The 27112-nt window shown below is 36.0% G+C and overlaps 1 protein-coding gene and 1 long non-coding RNA gene across 8 annotated transcripts in view; one reads left to right on the forward strand and one right to left on the reverse strand.

Annotated features, from left to right (window-relative positions):
- Positions 1-27112, forward strand: part of UHRF2 (ubiquitin like with PHD and ring finger domains 2) — an 85590-nt gene that overhangs the window by 10732 nt on the left and 47746 nt on the right. For all 7 annotated transcript variants that reach the window (XM_084505425.1, XM_084505420.1, XM_084505421.1 and 4 more), the window contains 3 exons: positions 4502-4744; positions 10776-11038; positions 24599-24817. In XM_084505425.1, coding sequence (XP_084361551.1) covers positions 4502-4744; positions 10776-11038; positions 24599-24817 — 725 coding nt within the window. The remainder of the gene's footprint in view (positions 1-4501; positions 4745-10775; positions 11039-24598; positions 24818-27112) is intronic.
- Positions 14607-22209, reverse strand: LOC311427836. The gene is made up of 2 exons (XR_014687588.1): positions 15528-22209; positions 14607-15150 (listed from the first exon to the last, which is right to left on the reverse strand). It is a non-coding gene; the product is annotated as an uncharacterized lncRNA (long non-coding RNA).

Raw genomic sequence — 27112 nt, forward strand, 5'->3', positions numbered from 1 at the left:
TTCATTTAAAATATACAGGCAAATATGATAGAGTCAAATGTATTCTTCCTGTTAGTATCTTTATGCAGCAGGATGGTATGAACTTCTTCTGTATATTTGTATAAATAAGTATTGTTAAAAGTGAGTATAGTATAAAGCTGACTGGGAGGAGTGGTTGTTTGGCACCTATTTCCACAAATTGCTGTAATATTTTTGAATATATTTTTTTGCCTTCCTGCATTGAATATGTAACCTGTCTATGAGGTAGCCTGAGTCTCAATTCAGTAATGCATTAATGTATTTTGATAACATAGTGAGACAAGGCTTTCTGGGAGTTAGGTGTGTGTGTTCTGTAGTTGTGTGTGGTTTCTGTTCCTTTTCTATTAGTGGTGTTTCGTTAAGAAATACTGTATTCCAAGATGGATTTAAAATGTTAGTTGTGTGTAGAAAAAGTATGTATTTGTTCTACTTTCTGTATCTTTGTCCTTTCATCCTCCTACTTGTCAATATACTGCAGATGTGCTAATGGTGCTAAGTCCTGCATTTTCTATATCTAATAGTGCTTTAATATAATTTGAAAAGTTGTCTTACAGTGCATGGCCAATAGGAAATAATTGTGTCTGGAGGGTCAGGTGTGCTGGAGAGTGATGTGTTGCATTCCTGATTCCTTGCTGTAGTAGTCTGAGGATAGAACCTTACTAGAGAAGATCCCATTGTTACATGAAAATCTGTATAGTATCAGCAATTCAAGAATCAGTACCTTATTCTTTCCTTTAGTTGTGGCATGGAGTTCCTTAAACACTGGTTGTTTTTCAGCATTGTTACTCTTAAGCTTTCAATGGTCAATGATGCAGTAATGCTAGATATAGGTATACTTGTAGATACACACATTCGTTTTATTATTGTTGGTCAAATTGCATGCAAACTTGATTTTACTGGTTAGTTTTTTTTTTCTCCACTCTGTCACCAGAAGAAGGCAATGATGCAGTCTTTGACTCGGTCTAAATTTATACCTTTGCTGATATTCTAGGAACATGTTTTCATTCATAGTGTAAACAGATGCTCTTTCCTGACTATCACTTTGCCAAACACCACATCCTGCCTCATTACAAGTCTGCTTATAGTAATCTTATCTCTTGTTACTTTGCTTTCAGACAAACATAACATCACTAGTTATGTCTAATAATCTGTAGTCATAAAGTATTCCTGAAAAGACTGATAACAAGAAAACAAACACACACACAAATCAACTGCCTGGGCAGAGAATAGAATGCTAATTCACTGCAGTCATTAGTTTAGTCTGTTTAGCTCATGTTAATCACAGCTGACTTCTTTGATTGCCATGAAGGAATGGATTGCCTGTGCATTGTGGTTAGTGTGTGGATCATTAGAGAAGGCTGTTTCCTGTTCAAGACCTGGGGATGTGTGGGTTTCTGAACACATTAAATATAACTATACCTGGACAGACTTATTTAGTCAAGTCTTCTCCTTTCATTGCCTCTTTCTTAGGCTAATAGGGAAGATTTGATTGTGGACCAAAGATACAAATTAATCTGAGTCATAACTAATAAGTAGATAATACACTAAACATGCCATTTTTAACCTGAGTGTTAACGCTCAGAATATGCAGTGTTCAGAATGGCAGAATATCCAGGCTGTTCAGATTAGATCTTCACTGACTTGGCTTTAGACTTTAAACTGCAGCACTCCAAAATGCTTGTTTTCTCTCAGCCTACACATGGCATGTCCTGAAAGAAAGGCAGCAAAGACAGTGTTTGTTCCACCTGTGTGTTGGCTCTATATCTCCAGTCCACCCAGAGCAAGGTAATTTACTCATGACTGCATTAGCTTTCAGAAGGTTTCCTTATAATATCGGATTCTGGAAATCATGTACTGGAACATCTATCAGAGCTTCTCTGGTCCAATTGAAACAGTCAAGATGAAGCAGAATTTCCATTGTCTTGTATAGTATCTGGTTTATTTATTATTTCTGAAGCAGTATAGTTTGCAGAAGTACTAGTGTTTTAATTACACAATTTTGCACTACAATTTAAAGTGAGGCATTTTAAAACAACAATAAAAAATCATCTGCAGGGAGATTAAGTCTTCAGAGTGGGCCTAGAGTTAGTGTTCAGAAGCAGTAGCAGTTCCAGCAATGCACTGAAATGTGTATTTTCACCTCAGATATATTAATGCAAGGTGGTTACTTGTCTTTGTTTTGGGTTTCTGTGTACTTTGAATTCAAGAGTTCTCTTTTTTTAACCACAAAGTTCTGGTGTTGTGAAAAGCCTGCAAATCTGGATTGTCATAAGATTGGAAGAACACTTGTGTTCCTTTTCTTAAAGAGTTGTCACAAGCATAGGGGGGATATACAACATGATGGGAGGGGATGGTTATGTGAAATCACTTAAGTAGATTGTTACTCAGTATGAAACCCTACCTTAGGCTTCCAGGTATATGAGGCAGTGTTGGCAGTCACCTGTAGAATACCACTAGCTTGAGATTTCCATTTTAAGACCTTTGCACGATTGATAGTTAAACCTGATTGTACTGAAGATTTTTATGGTGTGTCTGATACGTGTTGAACAGGTTTGAAAACTTTCATCTGCGTATGGGTCATTCCCATTGTTGTTGGCCGAACTTAGAGCTGTTCTTCCGTTGCAGCACTGCAGAGAATAATCAGTAGCCTTTCTGTATTTAGTTTTGCTAGCTTTAGGCTATTGCTTAACCAAGCAATGAAACTAATGTTTGGAGTCTCATTTGTGACATCAGTGCACTCTGCTTTTGGGGAAATGCATACTTAATCAAATGTAGGTTGATATAAATTTTAACTGCGGGTATGGTCCTTATCAGGACTAAGGGGAGTAATCTTTAGCATGGGTTTTGGCCTTTTGGAAGGAAAACTGATACTCTGATTGGCAGATTGTGTCCATAACTGACCTCTGCCCTTCTGTGTAGGTTTTTTGTGTTGGTTTTTTTTTTTTTTCATCACAACTTTGTCAGTCCTGAGATCATTTGAATGTAAAGAAAAACTAGATTAGTGGGAAGCTGGGAAATTTCTTATTTGTTTTTGCTGCTTCTGTCTTCTCTGCATTTGTTTGATATATTGTTATTACTTATAACTTCTTGAAAACAGGTCTGTTTGAGAAAATTCCCAAAACAGTGCTGTTTGAAATTCTGTCCCTCCTCTTAGGAGGAGGGAAAAAAAAAGCTACCTTTTCATTGCAGAAGCAGTTTGGAAGCCGGTGGGAGGCTTTCTGATCATACACTTTTTTCTGCCTTTGCAGTGTGAAGTAAAATATAACTACTCAAATTCAAGTTCTGGTGTCCCAAATCAATGCATTACGTTTTTGGACAAACTTTGTCTTCTCTACTTCGAAGATGCTTTGAGTCAGTGAGGGTATTTAACAGAACAAAGCAGTTACGGTCACTACTCCTTGCTGTTATGTGCTCTCCCAGCATACAACTTGTCAGTTTTTGATGTGCGTTTCTTAGTTTAGTTGTTGGTAGGTGATATTATGAGATCAAAATAAGATAGCACAGCTTTAAGATACCTGTTAGATAGAACCTAAAGTAATGCTTAGTAACTATGTGCTATGACTATGTATGATTAAAATGACTATGATTAAAATGTCTATTTATATTCTGGTGTTATGCAGAATCAAATTGAATCTGGAATATAACTGTGCCTAGATGTTTAAAGTTACTGAGAGAATGCTGCATCACGTACTCTTCCTCAATATAACTGTGTGACTGATAGGTAACAGTAATGTCTTCAGTGAATAAAGTTTGTTTGGGTCCTTCTTTGTGGGGTGGCTAAATCTGGAATAACATTGTGGTTTTGAGTGCTCTCAATTTAGGAGAGTTCCTTTTATAACTTAACTAAGAACTAAAGGTCCAGTGCATATTTTTAGTGTTGCTTCTCCTTATAGTTCTTCTTGTGCAATACTTCCAGGTCTTATCATTTTGAAAACTAAATAGAGTTGTATGTGTATGAGGCTTTTTATATCTAGATTTTTCATGTAAGAGAGACTTCCCAAAACAATGGGAAGGTATCAGTACTGCCTTGCTTTCAGGAAGAGATGGGAGAAGAGTGAAATTATGTAGCTGTAATGTATGCAATACTATGACAACATAAAAATTCCCACTTCTATGACACGTTGCCACCTTCATTTAGTTATTGCATAAAACCTATGTATGTTTTAATAAGAAAAATCACTTCTTTATCTTGAAGATCACAGCGTAGTTAAAAGATCCAAAGCCTGTAAAGGTGTATGTTTCTAATTTAAGGTCCTAACTGTTTTTTTTTTTCGTTAGTGAAATCATGGCCACAGGTAACTTGATGAGAGTTTGTTGCATTTACTTGAGACACAGGTTTTTGTTTATCTGAAGTAGATGGGTTGTCACTTAAATAACTTTGACACGGATTTATGGTCTGTATGGACACTGCCTTTAAAAGGAAGACTTGGAAACTTCTTAGTTTAAGATAGAATTTTACAACTATACTTTTTTTTTTTGACAGCTAGAAGATGGACACACTTTATTTGACTACAATGTTGGACTCAATGACATAGTTCAGCTTTTGATACGTTCTGAATCTGAAGCTCCTACAACGGTTTCTATGACAGATGAGGATGGAGAAGTCAATCCCTGTGCTGTTTCCAACTGCAAGAACAAAGTCAAAAAAACAAGTAGTGGGTCTCCCAGTCAGCCATCTACATCATCTCGCTCATTTCTCATTGATCCTGGCATTGGATTGTACAAGGTATGTACAAGCTTTGAAAGCTGGAAGCTTGCCTTACACTTGGAGGTTCAGTTTTACTCTTAAAAGGTTTTTTGCTTTTTTGTGTAAATGTCTATGTACTAACTGGTTTCTTTCATTATTTAACCTAATTTCCCAGTGAGGGAAACTATAAACTGCTTTTAAGTAGATATCTCTGCAAGTTGTTGAAGTTTCACTGACAGTTGCATTCTTTTTATTAGAGATAAGATGTTAAATTGAGTTAAATTACTTAAAAATTACAGATATTTTAAGTGTGTTCAAACTTCAGTCATCCGGATTAAATCTGAGTTTTGATGGAGTTGTTTGGGGAAGAGTATTATATTAAAGTTTTTTAATGTGGTTTAGTTTAAAGTAACTTAGTGTGTGTTGCTGTACCAGGCTCATTAGTGTTACAGGTTTCAGGAGTGTTCATAAACTTTGACACATTGTGTTCTCTAAAAGTTTTTTTAGTAAGTGGGTTGTGGCCTCCCATAAGTTAAGAGTGCCTGTGAAATAGCAGTACTTTCTGTAAAAAGAGAAAAAAATCCACAGAAAAGATAGGTGGAAAAGCGTGGCCTTTTCCCCTATCTATTTTTTTCCAGCTTTCCAAATATGAGTTTTAATACTAATGCTTATCTTGTTCTGATAGAGGACTGATAAACTTAATATAATACACTGTGATTTTATTATACTTTGTTTAGGAATCACATATATCACTTCCCTTGTTAGTTTTTAGTAACCTTCTGAATTTTTCCATATTGTCATCTAGGATTGTACCAGTATACTAGAATTTAAGTTAAAACAGAAAACAAGCAATCTGCAGATTGCTAGGTAGCTGGATATTTAGCAAGATGTGTATATGAAGGTATGGTAACATTTTTCCTCCTGCTCTGGAGGTGCTTTTTGATGAATAGTATCAATAGCAGTAATTCTTTTGAAAAAGTTCAAGATTACACAGAGAAAAAAAGATTGCACTGCTATACCTCTACAACTTTCGGGTAGAGGAATGGTCTTATTTAGAACCTTCACCCAGATGAAAAGATATATCTTGGTTTCACTTAAAACCTGAAACACGTAACAATTTTTATTTTTTTCAAGCCAGCTTTATATTTTTAATATGTGGAGAGAGAAAAAGTAGTTTGTGTATGGCTACAGTCATTGTTCTTAGCTGTTTTGCAGATGACAGAAGGAACACTTAGTGGTTTTCTGCTTACAGAATCAGGGAACTTAAAGAAATTCTAGCCAGTAATGCAATTCAAATGTGGAAAACTTTTAATAAATAAGTTAATGAAAAAGACCATAAACTAAGGCATGTTAGATGGCTAAATGCTTGGATGTGTTTAATTATTGTTTACCAAACAATAAGGAATTGTCTAGTTACAGGAAGGAATAATCTTTAATCATTTTCTTAATTTTTTTTTAATAGCTGAGCAAAGTCCTGTGCTTCACTGGATCTGGTTGCAGAGCTAGACTCGAGACGTGTTACTCCATGTTCTGAATAGTCTTTGTGCACTCCTTTCTGGTTTCAGCTACCAAAAGGAAAGGTGTAGCCAGTATGGAACATCTCATAAAAAGAGAAAACAAAAGGTAGAGGTGAAGATGAAAAAAAAAAAAAAAAAAGGGTGATAATTATTGTTAGATAGTTATAATAGTGACTTATGGTGACTATACAGAGGAATTCTGTTGATTATGTAAATCAGAATTTAGAAAGATTAGTAGTGGGTGTAACAATATTCAACTCCTGTTCCTTATTGTTAAGACTGAAAATAGTTAATGCATCTGGTTTAAAAACTGGATTATTAGTAGTAGTTTCTTACTCAGTCTGGTGACTATCCTTGGACCTGTCCTGCTCAGTGTGTTCACCAATGGCCTGGAGAGAAGGAGGAAATGCATGTTCTCCAAGTCTTTGAACACCAGCATAGCACTGGGTAGCGTAGCTGGTGTGAAGGCAAGTCTGCCATTCAGAAGGATGTAGGTGGACTTGAAATAACGGACTGCCATGAACTTCAAGAAAATCAAATCCTGCACTTCAGATGAATAATATTCTCCCATGGTGCAGACTGGGAGCGTGGCAGCCCCACTGGGGATTTGGTCTGCTGTAATGGCATCTGGAGCTCGTTTAAGATTGTCTGAAAGTCATCACTGCAGTGTAGCAGTACCGCATGCTAAGAATGCATCAACAGGAGCTGGGCTGAATTAGCAAGAACACAGCCAGTTGATGAGCTGATTATTCAACTTCATTATCAATTATGAGTGATTATTCAACTTCACTTGTAATTTGATATTCCACCTTCTGCATCCATCTTCAGGTGTGTTAGCACAAGGAAAGTGGTGATAAATTTAGCAAGTGCAGTGGGTCAAGTTCACACCAAGAAGTCCAGTTTGGCTATCTTGGAGAGACCTTAGGACACTGGTCTTATTTAACCTAGAAAAGAGAAGGCTCTGGGGAAGACAGGACCTTCCAATGTTCTTCAAAGACAAAAAAGCTTTCTACTGAGGTACAGAACAGGAGAATGAAAGACAGTATTTGGGAATTAGAAAGGGGTAGTAAGGAAATAAACTATGATGATAAGGGTTGAAACAGGTTGCATTAGAGAGGGTGAGAAACTTCCATGCTTGGAACTTTTCACGACATAACAACCTGATAAAATTCTGAACAAATTGACATGAACTCAGTTCATATCTTGCTTTAAGCAGAAGGTTGGGCTGGAGATCTCCAGAAGTACCTTTTAACCTCAGTGATTTTATGGTCATTGGAAATCATGCTACTTTTTTTCCCCCCTGACATATACCATAACTTTTCATCACTGGGCCTTCCACAGATTGGATGGCATTTTCTTATATCTACTTTAGAACGATGACTTCATCTGGTGCTTCTGCCTGGTTTAGCCTCCAATGTTCTCTTATCTTTTAAAGATGGTTGGTATTTCTTTAATTGCTCTGTTGCATAGCTCCTCTCATCTTAGCTGTGAGAGCAAAATCTATTTGCAGCCTTTTCTTTGGCCCTTCAGAGCATTTTAATTTGCAGATTTCTTTTGCAGAAAAATAGAATAGTCTGTGGTCTTGCTTCGGAATATGTACAGTCCCTACTTGCGTGCAGTATTTTTCTTTAGTAATTAAAAGTGTGCTTGTTCATCATATGTTGTCATTATATTCCTGTGAATCAGTTCGCAGTATTGGTTTGACTGGACTGAAAACACCCCATAAAACATCCCATTGAACAGGTACTAGGGAAATTTGCTCTTAGTGAATTGCATGCTGCTGCAGTTTAAGTGTAGACAGTTAATTATTTCATTATCAATCTTTGTATTATGGTGATAATTGTGAAGTAGTTATTTTCTCTCAGAGAAAAGGAGAAGTAATACAACAGTAAACAAGGTTATGATACTTCAAATCAGGAAGAAGGGCAAAGATGAGATCTGTTCCTACTGTTGTAGTTCTTATGGAAAAAAAGGATCTGGCTTGATCTGTCCTATTTAACTATTTCTAGTGATTTCTTTAAGAGTTTAGAAAAGAGTTGGGGATAATTAGTATTATCCCCATTATTCATATTTTAGTGATCATAAGTCATAACTGTTTATGACTGTTTGTTAATTTTGCAATTCTAAATAAGAAACAGTTGCTGTTTTGTTGGTATTAACGTTTGTAGTTATATCACTGGATGATGTTCTACAAACTAAAATGAAAGATGAATTAGATTGATGGTTGTCTTTAGTTGGTAAATCAGTCTAGGTAATTGCATGTAAACACATTTGCCAGAACTCTAAAAGGCTTTTAGGTTGTTACACCAACGTTAGACTTCTTCCTTACCATAGAGCTCTGATTTTGTTTGCATCTTTACTTACCTTCTCCTTGTACCTTTTGCTTTTCATGGGAAATATTCTTTTATACAACTTGGTTTCAATCTTCTACTCCTCAAGAACTGCTCCAAGTAGTCATATTCCAACTTAAAATCAACAGAAAATAAATCTACCAAAACAATTCTGCATAAAAGCAGTCTTGACTGTATTTTTCTTTGAATTCTCTGCTGCAGACTGGATCTTTTTGCAGAAACAGAACTGTGTAAAATAGTTGTCTGATGTTCCTCAGTAGTCTTTGATGGTAATTTATTGCTTTTGTACTTTGCCAGGGTGGAAAGTCTGTTTTGTGAATGTGCATATCAAATTATGAAAGGATGCTTTTGCAAGGAATTATGGGAGACTGCACTGAATTTTATTTTTGTAATCTAATGATGATGGCTTGGCTAACATGGCTTCTCTGGCACTTTCTGAACTTCTTTCAAGTAGTAGCAGCGGATGAAGGACTCTTTTCCCAAGTTTCTCAAGTCTGCTCTTCAGACAAAAAAAATAGAGAACCTTGTGCTACAACTAATTCAAACTCTTAGGGTTTTGTAGGGACACTTTTCTTCTGTGTTTTTTTTTTTTTTTTTACAAGTGTTGAAATCCACTGCTTATATTTAAAACATTTAAAATGAGGCTGTTCTTTGATTTATTAGGCGACTGAAGTGTTCCTCCTGGTAAAAATCTGTATTTCAGATACTGTAGTTTTTAAGAATAAAAAACAAAGCGTTGGAATTTTGTGGGAGAAAAAGGAGAGGATTGAATTTTGGAGACTGTTTTAAGAAAGTGAATGAAAGGAGGAGATTAAAATTTGAAGCATTATTTATACATTGCTTTCTTGGGTTAAATTTGTTAGTTTAAACTGCTGTGAATTGCACGTTCAGATACTTAGAGAATGCTTAACTCTAAATAGTGGATGTTACTGAGTGTGGTGGTTTTTACTTTTTTTCTTTTGATCTTGTCCCTGCCAAGATGTATTATGGTTGTTTGGTTAATAGAAGCTAGCTTTTGGAGTTGCAAAGTATGTCCCTGCCACTAGTACTTGACAAAGGCTGCAGTTTAAGCGACATCTATATTGTAATTGTTTGTTGCAGATGTTTTCTATGGCATGGCTGTGCAGAACTTATGTTGTCATGATTTTTTTTATAGTTGTTATGCTGTGGATGAAACGTTCTTTAAATAACCTTTTTCCCGGTGTTCTCAGAATTATTAAAGAAACACCTGATTAAGTAGCTGATGACTTGTGAAAATAAAACATGCTCTAGAATAATAAAGTATTTTGGTTGCTTAATGCCACTATTATTCTGAGATATGTTTGGAGATAGTTCTGTTGCTTGCAGCTATAGGATTTTGGTTGACTGTGGTTGCATCCTTGTTAGACTTGTTTCCTCCCTCTTTCCTCTCAAGTCCTGAGGGGTAAAAAATGCTGCATGGCAGAATTACAAAAGATTAATTCATAATTCCAGCTTGGAGGCAGAGGAAAGTTTTAAAATCCCATGGCTGTAAGCTAGTATTTTAATGCCGTAGTACTGCGTATACGTGTATACTTCTTTTAGTCAAAAAAAAAACAACTTGTGAAGCAAGAGCAAATGACAACAAAAGAGAGAAAGCTAACTTTCAGGCTTAAAAAATCACGTGGTCTCCTTTTCTAAAATCACGTATAAGTTTATTTCATAGCTAGTAAACATGGTGTTCATTTTTGAAAGCTAAGTATTTTTCTACTAGCTATCTGACACATTTTGCGTGTGATTAAATAGCCTTTCTGATATAACAGAAAACTAATGTGTTGCTTGCTGGCCTGATGTTGAAGATTCTGTCTGGTCTTGGATGGAAGTTGCAGTGTCTCTCCTTTGAGATTTTCAAAACCCATCTGCACATGGACCTGTGCAACCTGCCATAGCTGACTATGCCTTGAGCAGAGGGCTGGAACAGATCATTGCTGGAGGTCCCTTCCATCCTGAACAGTTCTGTGGTTCTTCCTAATACCAAACTTTAGTGAGACAAGAATAAAATACTGAATGTGCAGAGTGTTAATGATGACTGTATGTTACTTGAACTTGCTCAATGTCAATGAGTTACTGGTGTTAAATTTTTACTGATAACAGGGTTAAGCAGTTGTATAGTAACTGTCTTATTTATTCTTAATTAAGATTATAGAAAACATGCATAAACTCATTATTGAATTTTTCTTCTAGATAAATGAATTGGTGGATGCCCGTGATGTCAGCATTGGAGCCTGGTTTGAAGCTCACATAGAAAATGTTACCCGAGCAACAAAGGGACATAAGAATGGTAAAGCTCAAGGAAAGAGTGGTAATACTCACAAAAGGACTAATGGAAGCTTAAGTCAAGATCATTCTAGAGAGAATGCAAATAACTTGGACAGTACCCCATCCACATCTTATTCAGACTGTATGGACACTGATGAAGAAGCTATTTATCATATCAAGTACGATGAGTAAGTGCTCCTGATACTATTTTGAGGACATCACATATTGTTATTTGGTTTGTATAAACCAAGAATTTCTTGAAGAAGCTTGGAATCAAAGAAAGCAAGTTCAATATTGCAACCAAGAAAAAATTATTAAAATGTTTAAACACTTTTCAGTGGCTATAGTGAATACGTGGGAGTAATGCTATTTTTTTCCATGCATAAGTACTTGTCAAGTATTAGTTAATTTGTCTTTAAAATTTTAAATCCATCCTTAATTATATGAGAAGAAGAAACTATATATAAAAATGAATTTTCACTCCAGGTTTTTCCAAGTAAATTACTGTTTTATTTATCTATTCCCTGTGTATATTCAGCTCCTCTCATTGGAACTGGAGAAGGCTCATGAGAGCAAATTTTGGTACACAATTTGGATTAATTTTGTTCTAACTAGAACAGTTATGCACAAAATTGCAGGTCTGCATTGCTGACAAAGGTTTGTTTTAGAAAACTTGTGACTCAAGGCATGAAATTGGTTCTGAATTGGAATGAGGACACTAAGGGAGGGTTGTGGGTTTTTTGTTTTTTCATAAAAACAACTGTTGGAGCCGTCAGTGTGTGGGCAGGAATAGCCCCTCATACTGCACACTAAATAGAAAGTAATTTCTTTTGAAGAAGTTTTGCACAATTTCATTCACTTGAGAGTTTTTTTTAATTGTTTTAATCAGCATTTGCTGAAGCATTGAGCTAAGCATCTAAATAGATTCTAGGGAGTTTCTTAAATTTTGCTACTGAGCGTAGTAGAGCTACTGAGAATAGTAGAAATACTGTAGTTTGTGCAATCCAAGCTTAAGGAAATGGAGGGCAAGGTGTATTCAGTATTAATTAAATAAAGATTTCCACAATACACTTTCAGAGCAGCAGTTTCAAGTTCAGTTAAAGTGTAACTAAATGTAGTTTTGCTAGAAAAATAAAAATACAGACTTGAATAGAGAACATTTTGCTGCTGCTGTTCTAATTCAGTGTGCTTTTTTGACTTGATTTCAGATACAAAATTGCATCTGCAACTGTGTAAGTTAAAATGTTAAATAATCACAAAGATGAAAGCCTTAAATTGAACTTTTCTTCAAGATTTTCAATCTTTTAAAAATTTAAATACTTTATTAGGTATCAAATATTACAAGACGTACATGGAAATAACTTGCTCAACTGATACAATCAAAATCAGAACACTTTCTAGGGTAATTATGTGTGCATTGTGGTTAAAGATTGGCTTCAAGATTACCTAATTTCCAACACTGCGGATGTATGTAAGTGAGCCATGAGCAAAAATTTCTTTAGAAACTTTTGTAACTGCTGCAGTGAAATTCTGTTCCTGTTTTGTATATGGCCTGTTTTTTCCCCCAATTGCTAAAATAGAAAATGTTGCACAACACACCAGATTTTATCTATGCTAAAATCTGGTATACTAAAGAAAAAGAAAATTTACCTTCATTTGTGTGTGCTTCAGGATCTAGTTGCTCACTTTGAGCAGGTGGAGACAGTAATCTTCTTGGTCTTACTGTAAGATTATGCATAGCAGTTTTATGTTCATTGCCAACAAAATTAGATAAGGTATAGGAACACAATGTTGCAAGATAGTGATTAAAGGCACAGGTATGTACTTGTTCAGTCTAAGATACTGAATGTTTCAGTTGAAGATGCTGGCTGTTGGAATGTGCAGAAAAAGTAACTATTGGAAGACTTTCTGGAAAGCAGAACTTGAGCTTTTATGGGTTATTTGGTTTAACATGAATGTTACTGACATTTGGTTAAAAATGTTAAAAGGTCTCGCTTCTTTTAGTGGTAATTAACATGAATATTCAAATGGCAGTTATTAGGGCAATCGCAGCACTTTATTTGCATCCATTAGTGTTTACCTCTCTATGCAGCTATTCTGCTGCCAGTATGTTCCTTATGGATAAAAAGGGAGAGCATAATGTGCTTTACCACACAATTCCTCTGTGCTCCAGAACTTGTCTCATATAATTTAACTTCTTGTATTCTTTGAGGCTCATACTTTATTACTCATTTATTCTTCTGCATAGCTACCTGTTTCTGGATGTTTTGTTTTTTAGGTTCAGGCTGTGCATTTTGCTGCTTAACTTGGCATTTTCTGAGCTTCTTCAAAATACACCACTGTAAATAAAGACATCTTCCCTTTTATCTCCTGAATAAAATGATTCTCTTAGGTGGGGTAATTTCAACTACGCCTTGCCCACAATATTTATACTCCTGCAAGAGGTGAAAGCACTTGCATTCATCTGAAACAGAATAAAAATGTCTGGGAAGGGGAAAGCATAAGCCTTGAGTCTGTAAAGTCATAAAAATTACTTGAATACATCGGAGGACTATATGTCACAGGTGGAGATGTGTTGTCAGTTTCTTAACTTTTCTCTGCTGATGTTTGAGTCTTGTTCTCTGCTTGTTTTATCCTTCCAATTTGGAAGACAATCTCACCAAAAAGGAGGCTGCAGCTGTGGGACAGGTCAGCTGTAGAGCATTAAATTGGTCTACTGCAGTTCCTTGACTCTGAAGTGAGACCTTATGGTGATAAACAGCAAATACACTTTACTATGCCATGTGTTGTGGCAGATTTAATCTGAAAAGGAAAAAAAAAACAAAACACCTCAAACACTATCCTTCAGTGTTTTTTTCTTCTTTTTTTTTTTTTTTTTTTGAACCTGTAATGCTTATAGCAATGCTTGTGTAAGAAAGATGCTGGAAGTGTGTGCAACCCCATCAGGACCAGGCTTTCTGTTACTATGTGCACAGCTCTTGTAGCAAAGTCCTCTAGTGCAGACCTGGCTCACCTTGCTCTCTCTGAAACACACAGATCCCATGTGTTTTAACATGGATGGAGGCCTGAAACTGTTTTTTCCTTTCTTCCCTTGGCTGTGTCATTAGTATTCACACTGGATTCAGAGGGTTAGGACTGACTTAATGCATTGTTTGACACATTTATCTAAGAACTCTGTGGCTGAGAACTTTATTCAAAAGTGAAGCTTCACCTCAATCATTCTCTCTTGAACTGTGCCTGTCAGGAAAGTTCATGCTTAGTCTAAATCACTGTAGTAAATTATATTGAAGCACACTTTCAAGTTCTTGAGAGCAGTGAGAAAAATCTGAAAGAACAAAAATAAGATTTTTTTTTACAGCCTAAATGCCTAAATATGCCAGGATATTGTGATGTGTTTACTCTTCCTACCCCTTTCAGTAAGGGTTAATGCTGCCTTAGCCATTAATTCTACTTAGTCCTGTGCATCAGGAAGTCTGCATCTGTATTGTCTGCCAGTATATTCCACGCTTGATCCTTGAAGAAGTTAGATTTTTAGAACTTAACAGATTTGAGGTTACTTCTGGCTTTGGTCTTCTAGCCAGAGATACTTGGCAGTCCCATCAAGTGAAGAATACAACGAATCGTTAATTCTTTTTCAACAAGGTAACTTTTAGGTCACTCCTGAGAACAGCTTTTCTTAAAGGCTGAAGCAGGACTTGTGCCTTCCTTAAGTGAGAAAGCTCATCTTAGCTGGTACTGCTAGATTTATGTATCATGAGTCCTGTGTAGGACTTTTCAGTTCCAGGTTTGCTTAAACCTATTTCTTTTAATCTTCTGGCTTAAACAATTTCACAAGAGTATACCTCCTCTTGAGGGAAAGGTTTTCGTTTGTTCCTTTCTTCACTCCATTTCCTTCTTAATAAGAGTGAATGTGAGGGGGAAAACAGTAGAAAACTTTTCCAGGAAAATAAACAGACTGCAATGAAGAGAAAATACCCCAAGCCCTTATCCAGAACACGTAACTTTCAAAAGGACAACTGTCTTATGGCAAAACAGGTTTCCCAGTTGTGAATGCTACTGATGTATTACATATTCTTATTTATTGTGAGAGATTTAAAAGGTACGCCATGCTTTAAGAGCACTGTTTTCACCAGTGACATAAAGAGCATTCATCAACACAGAACTTGAGTCTGCCTTCCTTTGTTACCAACTTTCTTGGCATGCAGCTGTGGAAATAGTGCTATTAACTTATGGTCCATCTTCTGCAGTCAGTTTCTGAAAGCAACATTCTACCTGGATGTTGTGTTGCTTACAGGTGTTCCTATTTCACAGAATCACAGAATCACAGAATTTTCTAGGTTGGAAGAGACCTCAAGGTCATCGAGTCCAACCTCCAACCTAACGCTAACAGCCCTCCACTAAACCATATCCCTAAGCTCTACATCTAAGCGTCTTTTGAAGACTTCCAGGGATGGTGACTCCACCACTTCCCTGGGCAGCCTGTTCCAATGCCTCACAACCCTTTCTGTAAAGAAGTTCTTCCTAACATCTAACCTAAAACTCCCCTGGCTCAACTTAAGCCCATTCCCCCTCGTCCTGTCACCAGGCACGTGGGAGAACAGGCCAACCCCCACCTCGCTACAGCCTCCTTTAAGGTATCTGTAAAGAGCAATAAAATTGCTCTTTAATAATTTCTACCAATGTTCTCTTTTTCCCCTCCTGCCTTTTTATTCATTGTTATTTCTGTTTTACTTTTGTGTCACTATCACAAACAGCCATTAAAGACTTCTAAGGTCAAGGTGTGCTATCAGTTTTTATACACTATCCTCCATTTCATTCTGCCCCAAGCAACTGTCTTCTAGTACAGATGAAGATGGGAACCTGTTCTGAACAGAATAAATCTGAATCCTTATTTGCAAGGACTCATGAGGAATCCAGCATAAGGTTGGATCCTGAAGATAACTGAGAACTATAGTCTCTACCTAGTCTCCACCATAGCTTCTTTGCCTGCTTAAGAAACACTGTATAAAGAACAGAACACTCAGTTGCTTAGTGTGGCACAATAAAGACATCTTACATTGCTGTCGTATAAAAACTTTCCTCTTAAACTTGCTCCACTTCATATTTATTGCTTGTGCAGCACTGGTTGGTCTACTTACTGTCAGGGAGACGGTTCTCACTCTGCAAGTGTTAGTGTCTTGACGGTTACCTATTTAATGAAGTAGGGGAAAGAATTGTTGATTGACAAACAGAAGCTCTTTTCCTTCCTTCTCCTGTTTTTCCTGTGTAAGTTATTTGGAATAAAGGCCTTCCATTTAAGGTGGTGCTCAATGCTATTCACAGGAAGGCTAGAGATGTTTGCAGCCTGACAAATGCCCGTATGCATGCCTGTACATAAATGATTAAGTATGGATTAAGTGTAGGTAACTTTTTTTCAGTGCACCCATGTTTGGATGATAACCTTCTCAGGTTTTACATCAGTCAGAGGTTTAAGTTATAACTTGCACTAATGTTTGCATTATGTGTCATTAAGTGTGTTTTTTGTGGTTAGTTATTTTAGGGTACTAGGTAGTTTAGCAAACGGGATGAATTGTTAGCATGTTCAATACTGTGGAATGATGTCCTTAAAGAACTCAGAGGAATTCTCAAAGGACTCTCCTCTGAGTTGCTTGAGAACTGGAGGTAGTCTGAAGCTTCTTTGCTTCTCAGCCCAAGAAACTGCAGTACAGTCTGCATCTGATCTGTCTGGCATGTTTGTTGGATACTTTTATCTTGTCTTTGGTGCTGTAAAGAGCCTGCCTGAAAAGCGTTGTGAAGCAGGATGCTTCACAACCAGCGAGTTGCGTGCCCAGTCTGGTTAAGGCAACTTAGGTAGCCAGATGGCAGTTACTGTTTCTGAGGATTCCTAAAGCTTTTATCAAATTCCTGGATCAGTGTACACAGAATTTATAGTACTTCCAGCTGTAGATTCATAAAAAGTAGATTTTATTTTTCCAGTTCTTAAAGGTTTTGTTTTGTGAAAATAGACTTTAGTGCGCAATTTTTTTTGTTGGTTATGGGAAGATTTTAACACGAACTGAAGTGGGTAAGTAAATCAGGGTTATTCTTATCCAACAGTGTTCCTCTCCAAAGAGAAGTTCTTTTGTTCATAGCTTTGTTTGTATGATGGATTTTTGAGGGTAAACTTATTCATGTTAGCCAGTCCTTGCTGTCACTTTAGTACACTGTCTTTCCACAGTTTTTTCAGACTCTTCTCACTGCACTTTACTACACTAAATGTTTCTTCAGGGTCTGGAGAGAATGCTGCAATCTCTGAGGGATCCTTATCATTAATGGAGTAGAAAGATGATAGCTGGTGTTAACCTTCAGAGCCTCTCTACAGCAAGAATGGCAGCTTGCATTTGGGTTTCCACTTTTTTTTTTTTTTTTAAATCAGGTTTCTTTTACGACCTGTAGCTATTTGTATCATTAGCTAAAAGATAAAAGGTTACAGCAACCTCAGGAATAGTTGCAATGGATGCTGGCAGTTCGACAATCTGCCTGAGACTAATAAGGCAGAGTTAAAGTTGCAATATACTTTGAATTTTGACATCATTTAAAGAATGCCTCCATTCTTGACATCTGTGCAACATGATGTTGTGAGTAGTGGCTATTATGTCTGTGTACAAACTAGGCTGTCCGTGTATGTGATCCTACATTAACAAAACTCAGAAATCCACTCTGTGTAAACTGAATATGGAGATTTGCTGGCTGTGCACGTAGACAGAGGTGCAGGTAGTTAGCGTTACTGAAGAGCAGCTGGCTTCTCTGAGGTAAGTTTTCCAAGTGCAGGTCCATTATTCATCTATTCTGGAGCCTGTATGCTGTTGGGGGTTTTGAAGCTGAGTAGAATGAACAGCAGTTTTTAGCAGCCAAAACAATGAACTGTAGTGAATTTTATTGCGGGTAGGCTGACAAAGTAGCCATTGTCATGAATGCAGCGCTGCTAGGGTGACACCCTTGCTTGCGCTCTGGGAATGCTGACACCTGCAGTTTCCTGTAGTGAGCTCAGCTATGTAGCTTGCACTAGTGGTCTGTTCACACATGCTTCTGGAACCATAAAGGCAAAAGACTGGGAAGAGGAAAATATATGCAAATCTGTGCCTATTATAGACATGCTGGTAGCTATTTTGTTTACAGAGTGAGAAATATATTTCTAAGAAACAAAATTACTGGTCAATACCCTCATTTTATTCTTCAGCATGAAGAATTAGTAACAGGATATTCCTTAGTTTCTAGGAAGACCTCCGTTTTATGGGTTCTGTCCTTAAGTTGTTGATATTTTTGTATCTAAACAAACAGTTTGTGTTAATGTGCTATCTACTTTTATTAAACAGTATTACTAATTAGGTCCTGAAAAATGAATTCAATGGCTTTGTAGAAACACTTAAAAAAATATTCATTACACACTAAGGAGATTATAGCCTGCTTTGAAGGTAAAGGCATATATGGCACACAGGAATGTGTTACTATGTATTTATAAATAAGCTTTAGTCAGTACTTGTCCCTTATGAGGCTGTTCGTCTTCCATAAACTGTGTAAAATGTCGTAAAAATGAACTGTGGAAAACACCAGTAATTTTAGACACTCATCATAAATGGAGTCCAGGAAAAGGTTAGTGTATGGGGTAGCATGTAATAAGGGACTGATCTCAGTGATCTGGGACACCTGTTGGACTCTGGTGCTACTAAATGTAAATTGAACTTACACAGTTGTATCAGTCTGTGAGTAGTAGCTTCCATTTTGAGGTGGAAGGCTTGTAGTTAAATACTACTAAAATGCCTTGACCTGCCAAGTCAATACTAAGATGTTTTAACTCTTGTTTCTGCTAAGATTGTCTTAACAATTATAAGCTTATTTATGAAGTGTTTGAGTCATGTTATGAGCATAGGTATGTCATGGTGGCTGAAATGTATGTAAAAATACAAACCTGGGTAACAAACTTCTAATTTGGAAGTTTGGGAAATGGTCTAAAATGAAAAAAACAGTTGAGAATGAAAAAAAGGTGGGGGTAGTCCTACCGGAAATATTTTAACTGTTTTATTCCATACATCTCAACCTGCCCAAGTAAAATAATAACAGGAATTAATGTTTTCTGTGTTAAAAGAACTTTGAAAAGTTAAGTGCAAGAGGAGAACGTCTTTCAAGTACAAGGGGAATTAAGCTTTATTTATTTCTTATTTAAAGCCTTTTTATTTTGTCTGTTTTATTAGTTCAGAACTAATCAGGGTTGCAGACATTAAGTTGTCATGGAAAATGCTGTAAGAAGTAACAGTTCCCAATGAAGGCCAAAGGTGTTAGTGATCATGCTTTTTATAAAGGGAGAAGATGAGATAAAGGTATAAGCCATTTTATTTGAAAGATTGTGATAGGCTAGCACGCTGAAAGTTCTGGTTTGCTGCAGTCATTATCCTTATCAAAACTGTCTTGCCTTTATCAGGCAAGTGTCATTTGTCTTTTGTAGTCCAGACTACCCGTAACCTCTTCAGAATCGTGTCAAAAGCATGTGCATAGATAAGTTAAGAAAAACAAGATAGTGATTTATTATCATAAAGGTCAGGAATTCTAGTCATTCTGTATGCTGCATAAGCAACATACAAGACAGGTTGAGATGTGTAAACTATGGCTGCTTAAACTTTCATTCTCAAAATTATGACTTTGGATTTTTTGGAGAGCACAGGATATTTTGAGAAAATGAGAAGGTAAATGTAAGAAGTGACGTGCTTCTTTAAGTACTGCCTTCTCAAGGGAAACCACAACCCTTTTTCCTGGAAAGTGTCTCCTTAGCTGAAGAGATCATCAAGAGAACACATTTCCATTTCTTCTTCAAGAAATGGTTTGAAGTTGAGACTTGCCTAACAGATATATTTTAGATTTTTTTTAATGTGAAATGTGCAAATAAAGGTAGTAGGCAGGGATTTAATATAATGGGTTTCTACCCTACAATTTGTTTATACTTGATTATTGGAGACAGACATCAATCAAGGATTACAGGCCACTGCTATTAGAGATAGTAACTTCTTATTCCTCATACGTTATTTTCCAGCTATGTACACATGATAGTTCAGTTGTGCTGAATTTGGTAACTGTATGGCTGCAGTGTTCTTGCTTCCTGATACATTTTAAAAAAATGAACCACTAAGTGAACAGTTCTGTAGATCTAACTGATCCGTTCGCATAAATTCGTCTGGTGGCTGCTTAGTAGGGGTGGAGCAAGGGAGGGAAGCACTGCTTTGAGCAGGTTTAATGCACGTGCCACAAACAGAAGTCTGCTTCCTTTTCTGTGAAGGAATGACAGAATGCCTCCATACCTCCCCTTGCACGCAGTGTATTTCTCAGATGCCTTCTGTTTCATTCTATTCATACTTCAAATAGAATACTTAATAATTGTGTTGAAAGTAAGTTCTTGGTAGACTGAAAAGACTTGTGCATATTCTGATGTAGAGTTAATGTTTCTCAGTAGTGCAGTGTTTTAGGAACAAGCAGATACTGACCAAGAAATGCTGGGATTTTTATTACAGTGATAGTTCTCTGCTATGGAAACCGTATACAAAGTTAGGAAATCATAGGTAAATCGTGCTATGCTACTATTAGTGTTTGCAGTTAAAAGTATTACAGGGAAATGTGGCTTGACAGTGAACATGAGACTTCTTATGGGAAGTATTCATTGAACTGTTACAATAATACTTCCTGTTAACAGTGTCTGCTTTTTTAAATGTTAGGTGCTAAGTGTAATGAAGAATACGTAAAAACAAGAAAATGTCTATAATTGAAGGTTGAATTGTGTCAAATCATCATTTCAACTGTACCAAACTTACACTAGTCTAATCAGAACACTACTGTGAAGCTGCTTTGTTTTCTTTGGAGAGTTATCACAGGATTTTATAAGTAATGCAATAAATAAGAAAACACCTTCAGTAAACACGTCTAACAGTAGTTCTGTATTACAGTTGGCTGGAAAGGGTCTTTCACCTCATTCTTGAGGCTTGTTATAACACTGTATTTGTTCATTGTCTTCTGGTTTATCTCTGTGTTCCCATTTGTGATGTAGTTACATACTACTCTTGCATTTGTAAGAGGTTAAGTTTTAATGTTGTGTGATTTATACAAATAATTTGTTAAACTTCTGGAAAATGAGTGTGGAGTGAGTGGCATTTTTTATTGTGAGTGTTTTTTTCCATACTTAGGTAAATTGTGACATTAAATACATTTGAGGTCACAAGTTTACTGTGAAAGTATTTTCATTTTACTTAGTGTAATGAGGACTATTATTACTGTGCTTAACGTATTTAGTATGACTGAAAATGTGTGATTTTTGAGCCTAACTCAAAGGCTTGTGACAAATGCTGATTCATCTGTTCTGTTTGGGGTATCAGTTATGGACAAACATGAATAGTTAACAAATATGAATGTTTAAATATGTTGGCATTTATCAAAATTCATCAGCATTTCAGTGTGTGAAAGCACAGCACCAAAACAGTTTGTGTATGGAACCTGATGCAAAAGAAATGTGAATTCTGACAAGGACAATCTTGACAGTTTATTAACTGTCTTTTCTTCAAAAGGAATGTTTGTGAGCTTAAGTTTCTGACAAGTGAAGTTCACTTATGGAAGGCTGCCTTTCTCTTCTTTCTTTGGAGAGCAATAGGTTTCTACCTATAAGAGGAGACTTCAGGAGGTTTCTTAAGCTTAGCAATCTTTCTTTGGGCTCTTTCACCAGAGCAGAGTTGGAGTCGCTGTTAACAATGAAAATCTTTGAGGCTCCTCAGACATATAGTAGGAAGGTTTCTATTCTGAGTTGTTTAGGGGTGAAAAGATGAGACAAAGTTGAATTTGGCACAAAATAATTCTTGATGATTAAAAGTTATTTGTCCAAAGGTCTTCCCAAGAAGAAGAGAACTCAACATATTTTTTTTTTTTTTTCAGAGATTTTTTTTTTTTTCAGATCATATCTCCTGCTCTAAAAAAAGATTTCAAAATTGTTGCAAGTTACACTTGTTTTGATTATTTTTTGGGTAGTGACTTTGGAATTTCTAATGTATACTAATTTTTAAACACCACGGATCTCATAACTTCTCACCTGATTATTTTTGTGTGTATATAAACAATATGTAATTTTTCTTTCTTTAGTTTCCGGATGCTTAAGGCACACTTTCATTTCTGAGTTCAAGTAAACTGATTCTTTGTTCACTGTGTTATACTTACTGCCTTCTTCAAACTTCAGGAAAGGTTTATTGTAAAATGACTGGAACTAACCAGTTTCCCAATCTTAGTCGTAAGATTTCAGTAGCCTGTTGAACTATGATGTTCTGCCATTATTCAGGCCCTTCAATAAAACGGATGTGACCTCATTACAGTTGCTTTCTGCATTGTTTTATTATATTACAGTTATTGCAATAATTATGAACACTATCACTGTAGAATGGTTCTTTTAAGGGAAAACTACAGGACAAATACCTGTGTTGGCTATGTAGTTCATGCTTTTGAATTGGAAACAAAATTGTTTAAAAAAAGTTAATATGAGACTGTTCACACATGATAGTGGCTCTCATAAGCACCTGCCCCTGTATATACTGGGAAGTAAACACTTTCTGGATTTAACTTGATTATGGATAAATCAGGTATTAATTAGGCATTAATTAATGTAAGTAATAGTTAAGGACAGATATGATGTCTTCTTGGCCCTTGGTTTATCTCAAGCCAATGTTGAACTGCTGTGGTTCATGTTTCTTTAAACAAAAGAAGCTGATAAGTCTTCCAACAAATGTAAGCCGCATGTCAGATATCTGCACAGTAGAGGGCAAAGAAAAGGCTCAGAGATGGAACACCAGGTCTTGTCTGGCCCTCCCATCCTGCACATCCACTGTGCTTGTCCACAGCCTTCTCTCTAGCCCATTTCTGTTTTAGCAGACTTAGATTTAGTACAAAAATGAACTTGTGTATAATGCATCCATTTGCATCAGTGGGGTTTCATTCAATTGTGGAGGCAGGGACAACCTTCAGACTGTAGTTTGCCAGAGCCTCATGCTGCTAAGTACATTTTGTTTATGTAGTTAGAACATGCAATTTTCCCAAGACTTTGAAATGGTCTTGTTCATTACAGATAGGCATGCTGGAAAGTAACAAGAGCCATACTTATATTAGCAAGGGTAGAATTTTGCCATTATGATTTAACAGTACTCTTTTATAAAGGCATATAAAACTATAAAGCATGAGTACTCTTGTTTAAATAATCATCATTACATGATGGAAATGTAAGATATTGTTCTCAGTAATCTTTGTTAAAAGAATGAATACTTTGCATAGCCCTTGTCTGTAAGGACTCAACTTGCTTTCTTTTTCTCTGGGACTTGTACTGTGACCTCATCTAGGGCAAGTTTAGTAATGGATGATTCTTTGCTTACAAGAAGTATTAGAAGGGAACTTCACTATTTTAGTTTAACATCTGAGTCTTAATCTTTTTGTAGCAGGCTAGGTATTTTCTGCTAGCAATGTTTTTCATGTCTGTATTGTGCTGTATTTACAGCACATCTGAAAACTCTACAAGCACTACTGTAGCTGAAGAATTACCTTATACGCAGGACCTAAGAAGGCTGTGTTGTTAGACCAAAAAGTTAATATCTCAGTCTTTTTTTTTTTTTGCTATGTATTTCATGTTTGTTTTTAAGATAGCAATATTTAACAGCTATCTTAATTCTGGTAAATGAATCTGAACTTGGAAAGGAATTGGATTTCTTCAGATATTACTTACTACTGTTTAATTTTGTATGTGTGCTGCGATTGCCACCTTCTTCCAGTGCTGCTGTATGCCGTATCTTATAAACCCTAACAATTTTGGGGGTAATAATGTGTAAAATACTATAGTGTTGTTTTTTTTTTTTTTTTTTTTAAAAAAACTGTCTTCAGTGAAAAAACAAACCAACATTTCTTAATTATGTTTTAGTGAAGCATTTTCCTCTTCCATTATTTCTTATACTGTTGCATTCCTCACTGCATTTTCTCAAAAGAAGTTGTCAAAAGGACTGATCCTACATTTGCCTTTCCAGGTTTTTCTTTCATAATTAAAAGGGAGAAACATTTTCCACTTATTAGATCATCTGTCTGAGAGGAAGTCTGAGTTCTTTCTCCCTTATTTGATTTTGTAGTTAGCCTTTTTTTTTTTTTAAACCTGTGGTTCACTGAACATGGATTTGGACTGTATCTACCACATGAATTCAATATGCTGTGTTTGTAAGGTCAAACTGTTAAAAAGATTAGTCCGAAATATAATGAATATAGTGGAAATGTAACAAATGCTTAAGAACAGGCCTAAATCACAAATGTGCCATGCTGAAAAACATTAAAATAATGGTTACTGCTTTTTTGTTGTTGGTTTAAGGAAGAAGCTCTCAGTGAAATCAACAAAATTGGTCTATGTCTGTGCTAAAATTTGAAATTGATTGCATTACAAATGTGGAAAAAAAAATCCAACAACCAGTTCTTACATTTTTTTTAATTTTATTATACAACTTGTGGATGCTGCTGTATCCATCTGAGATTAATCAAACAGCTGGACTCTTCAGATCAAAATAAAATTTTCAGAAGGATAGTAGGTCTGATTTTTTTAATGCTATGTGTTTTGTAAGTCAAAGACATCTTAAAAATTATACTCTTGAAAAATGTTGCCTATGACTTGTAACTTACTGTTACAGGAGTAATAATCATTACTGTTTTTGGCTTTGCTTTTCAAGGTACCCGGAGAATGGCATAGTAGAAATGGACACCAGTAATCTTCGACCCCGAGCAAGAACCATTCTGAAGTGGAGTGAACTAAAAGTGGGTGATGTGGTGATGGTTAACTACAATGTTGAAACTCCAGAAGAAAGAGGATTTTGGTTTGATGCAGAAATTACCTCTTTGAGAGAAATCTCAAGGACTAACAAAGAGGTTCATGCTAAAATTCTGCTGGGGTAAGAATTGTTTGACCAACTCAAAATCTTTACATTTAATATAAAGTATCTTTCTGTCTACTAGTCATCACCAGATTAAAATTAATGTGATACTTAAATCCCACAGCTGTCTGAATCATGGAATTCCAGTGTATGTTTTTTAAAATGTGCAAACTTAGCTATGAGTTGTAATTTCTACATTTCGTAAGACTGCTGAAGATAACTACAGGATTTCATGTATTATGTGATTCTACCTGATCAGAATGTTTTTATTTGTATTTATATTTTTTTAGTTATTTTTATATCTATTTATATATTTTGATTCCACTCAAAGCTGAAGTGTCTGTTTTCAGTAACTTGAAAGTTTGGAAAATTCTATGTCTCACTGAATGTTAGTTATCTCTGACAATCTGAGTAAGTCTGAACTGGCTAACTGGATCTTTAAAGAATAAAATTTTGGTAGCTTATGACAAGTAAAATGTGGATCTGTGGGGGTGGGAATTACTTGTATTTTCATGTGGCTGAACTCAACAGAGTATCTTTCCTTTGTTTGGGTTTCCTGTTTGATTTTAAAAATTCATGTGTGACTCTTGGGTACACTGTTTTCTGCAGAAACTTTTATGATATAACTTCCAGTAAGCTGTATGATTGCTTTTTTAGAGATTAAAAGATGATCAATCTTTATGAACAATCTCCTTGAAGAATTCACTGTAACCTTCCTCCTCCAACTAGCTTTCCTCATGCCATTAACATTATCCTTTTCTGGCACTAAAGAACTGAAGGCAATTGGATCCAGTCTGCCACCTTCATCCATGCAGAAGATAGAAACATTCTAAGGAAGGCTTACATGCAAAAACTGATTTTAAAATGCAACTGGAACTGAAGTGAAACTTTGCTTATTAAATGATTGGTTTAATCATGGCATGCCCCAAATTTACTCAGTGAGTAGTGTCATTAGTCTGTGAGTATATTTCTTAAAGAGAAGTAGACTATTTAGAGTATTTTTATTATAAGAAGGGAGAAACATTGCATCTGTAGGAAGATATGATGCAGTATGTGGTTAACTGGAAGAAATGCAAACTTATGATAAGGTGCAATTCAATATTTTGCTTAAAAATAGTCACATGTAGTACTGGAGAAATAAGAAAGGCATGGTATATGATAAGAGTAGGTGAAAATTGTTTTGTGGATGTTTTTTAGTTTTAAAGTAACAGGAGTTGTTTTATGGGCAATCTCAGTGTATTACCATCTTCTTGTGCTAATTAGAGCAGGCATATAGAATCATAGAATATGGGTCGGAAGGGACCCATAAGGGTCGAGTCCAACTTCTGGCACCCCCCAGGTCTACCCAAAAATTCAGACCATATGACTAAGAGCACAGTCCAAAGGCTTCTTAAACTCTGACAGGCTTGGTGCCGTGACTATGTCCCCAGAGAGGACATTTTGACATGTTTTGAGACAAAGTGGGGAAAAAATGTGAAACAAGAAGAAATTGAGTAGATACTGAATTATTAATCATTAACTTCGCAAGGGAGAAGAGATTTAAGAGGACAGAATAGAGAGATTAGTGTTTTCATTGCAATACATTTAATAGTTGTATAACATTTGGTGAATCACAGAAATGGAGTTCATGGCCTTCTATAATCAGAACTATCCAGTTATCAGTTTACATTAAAGTCAAATGTCTATTGATAGTTATTTAAAAGTGTTGTCTGTAGGTAGGGGTTCTTTCAGAATTTTTCCAGTTTAGTAAAATAGGATTTTTTTTGGCAAAACAAAGTACCCATTTCGAGTGATGGCTAAAAATTCTGCTTGTGTTGGTTGGATCTCTACAGGATAGCTTTTTTTCAGTCTGAATAAGCTGTTAGTTATGCTTCAAATTTGAAGATGGTAACAGAGCAAGTACTGTGGGTGTTCCCTGTAGTACTGACCTCTTTCTGTCCTCTGGATAGAGTTTGGGGGCTGAAGTCACATTTGATAAATACTGTAGGTGGTGAATTTAAGTCAATTTTCCAAATGGAACCCTATTTCAGTGAATTTTCTTCCCAGATAAGAACTTAGGCTTCTTTTACAAGTTGATAGTTTGTCTATACAGCCGGTCAACTAGTTTGCAGAAGGTAAGGGTATCTGAGCCCTATCATTTCTGTAACCTATCATTTCTGTAACATATCAAGGAATATTTGGTAAATAATACTCTGTTATGTGTTACCTAAACCATTCCTGTCAGTTAACGGTAAATCCTCTCATTTAAAAGTAAAAGTACAAGATAAATCTGCTAATACTGATAAGCTTGGGAGGAGCATGCTCACTTTACTT

The sequence above is a fragment of the Aythya ferina genome (assembly GCF_964211825.1).
Source record: "Aythya ferina genome assembly, chromosome: Z".
Classification (NCBI taxonomy): Eukaryota; Metazoa; Chordata; class Aves; order Anseriformes; family Anatidae; genus Aythya; species Aythya ferina.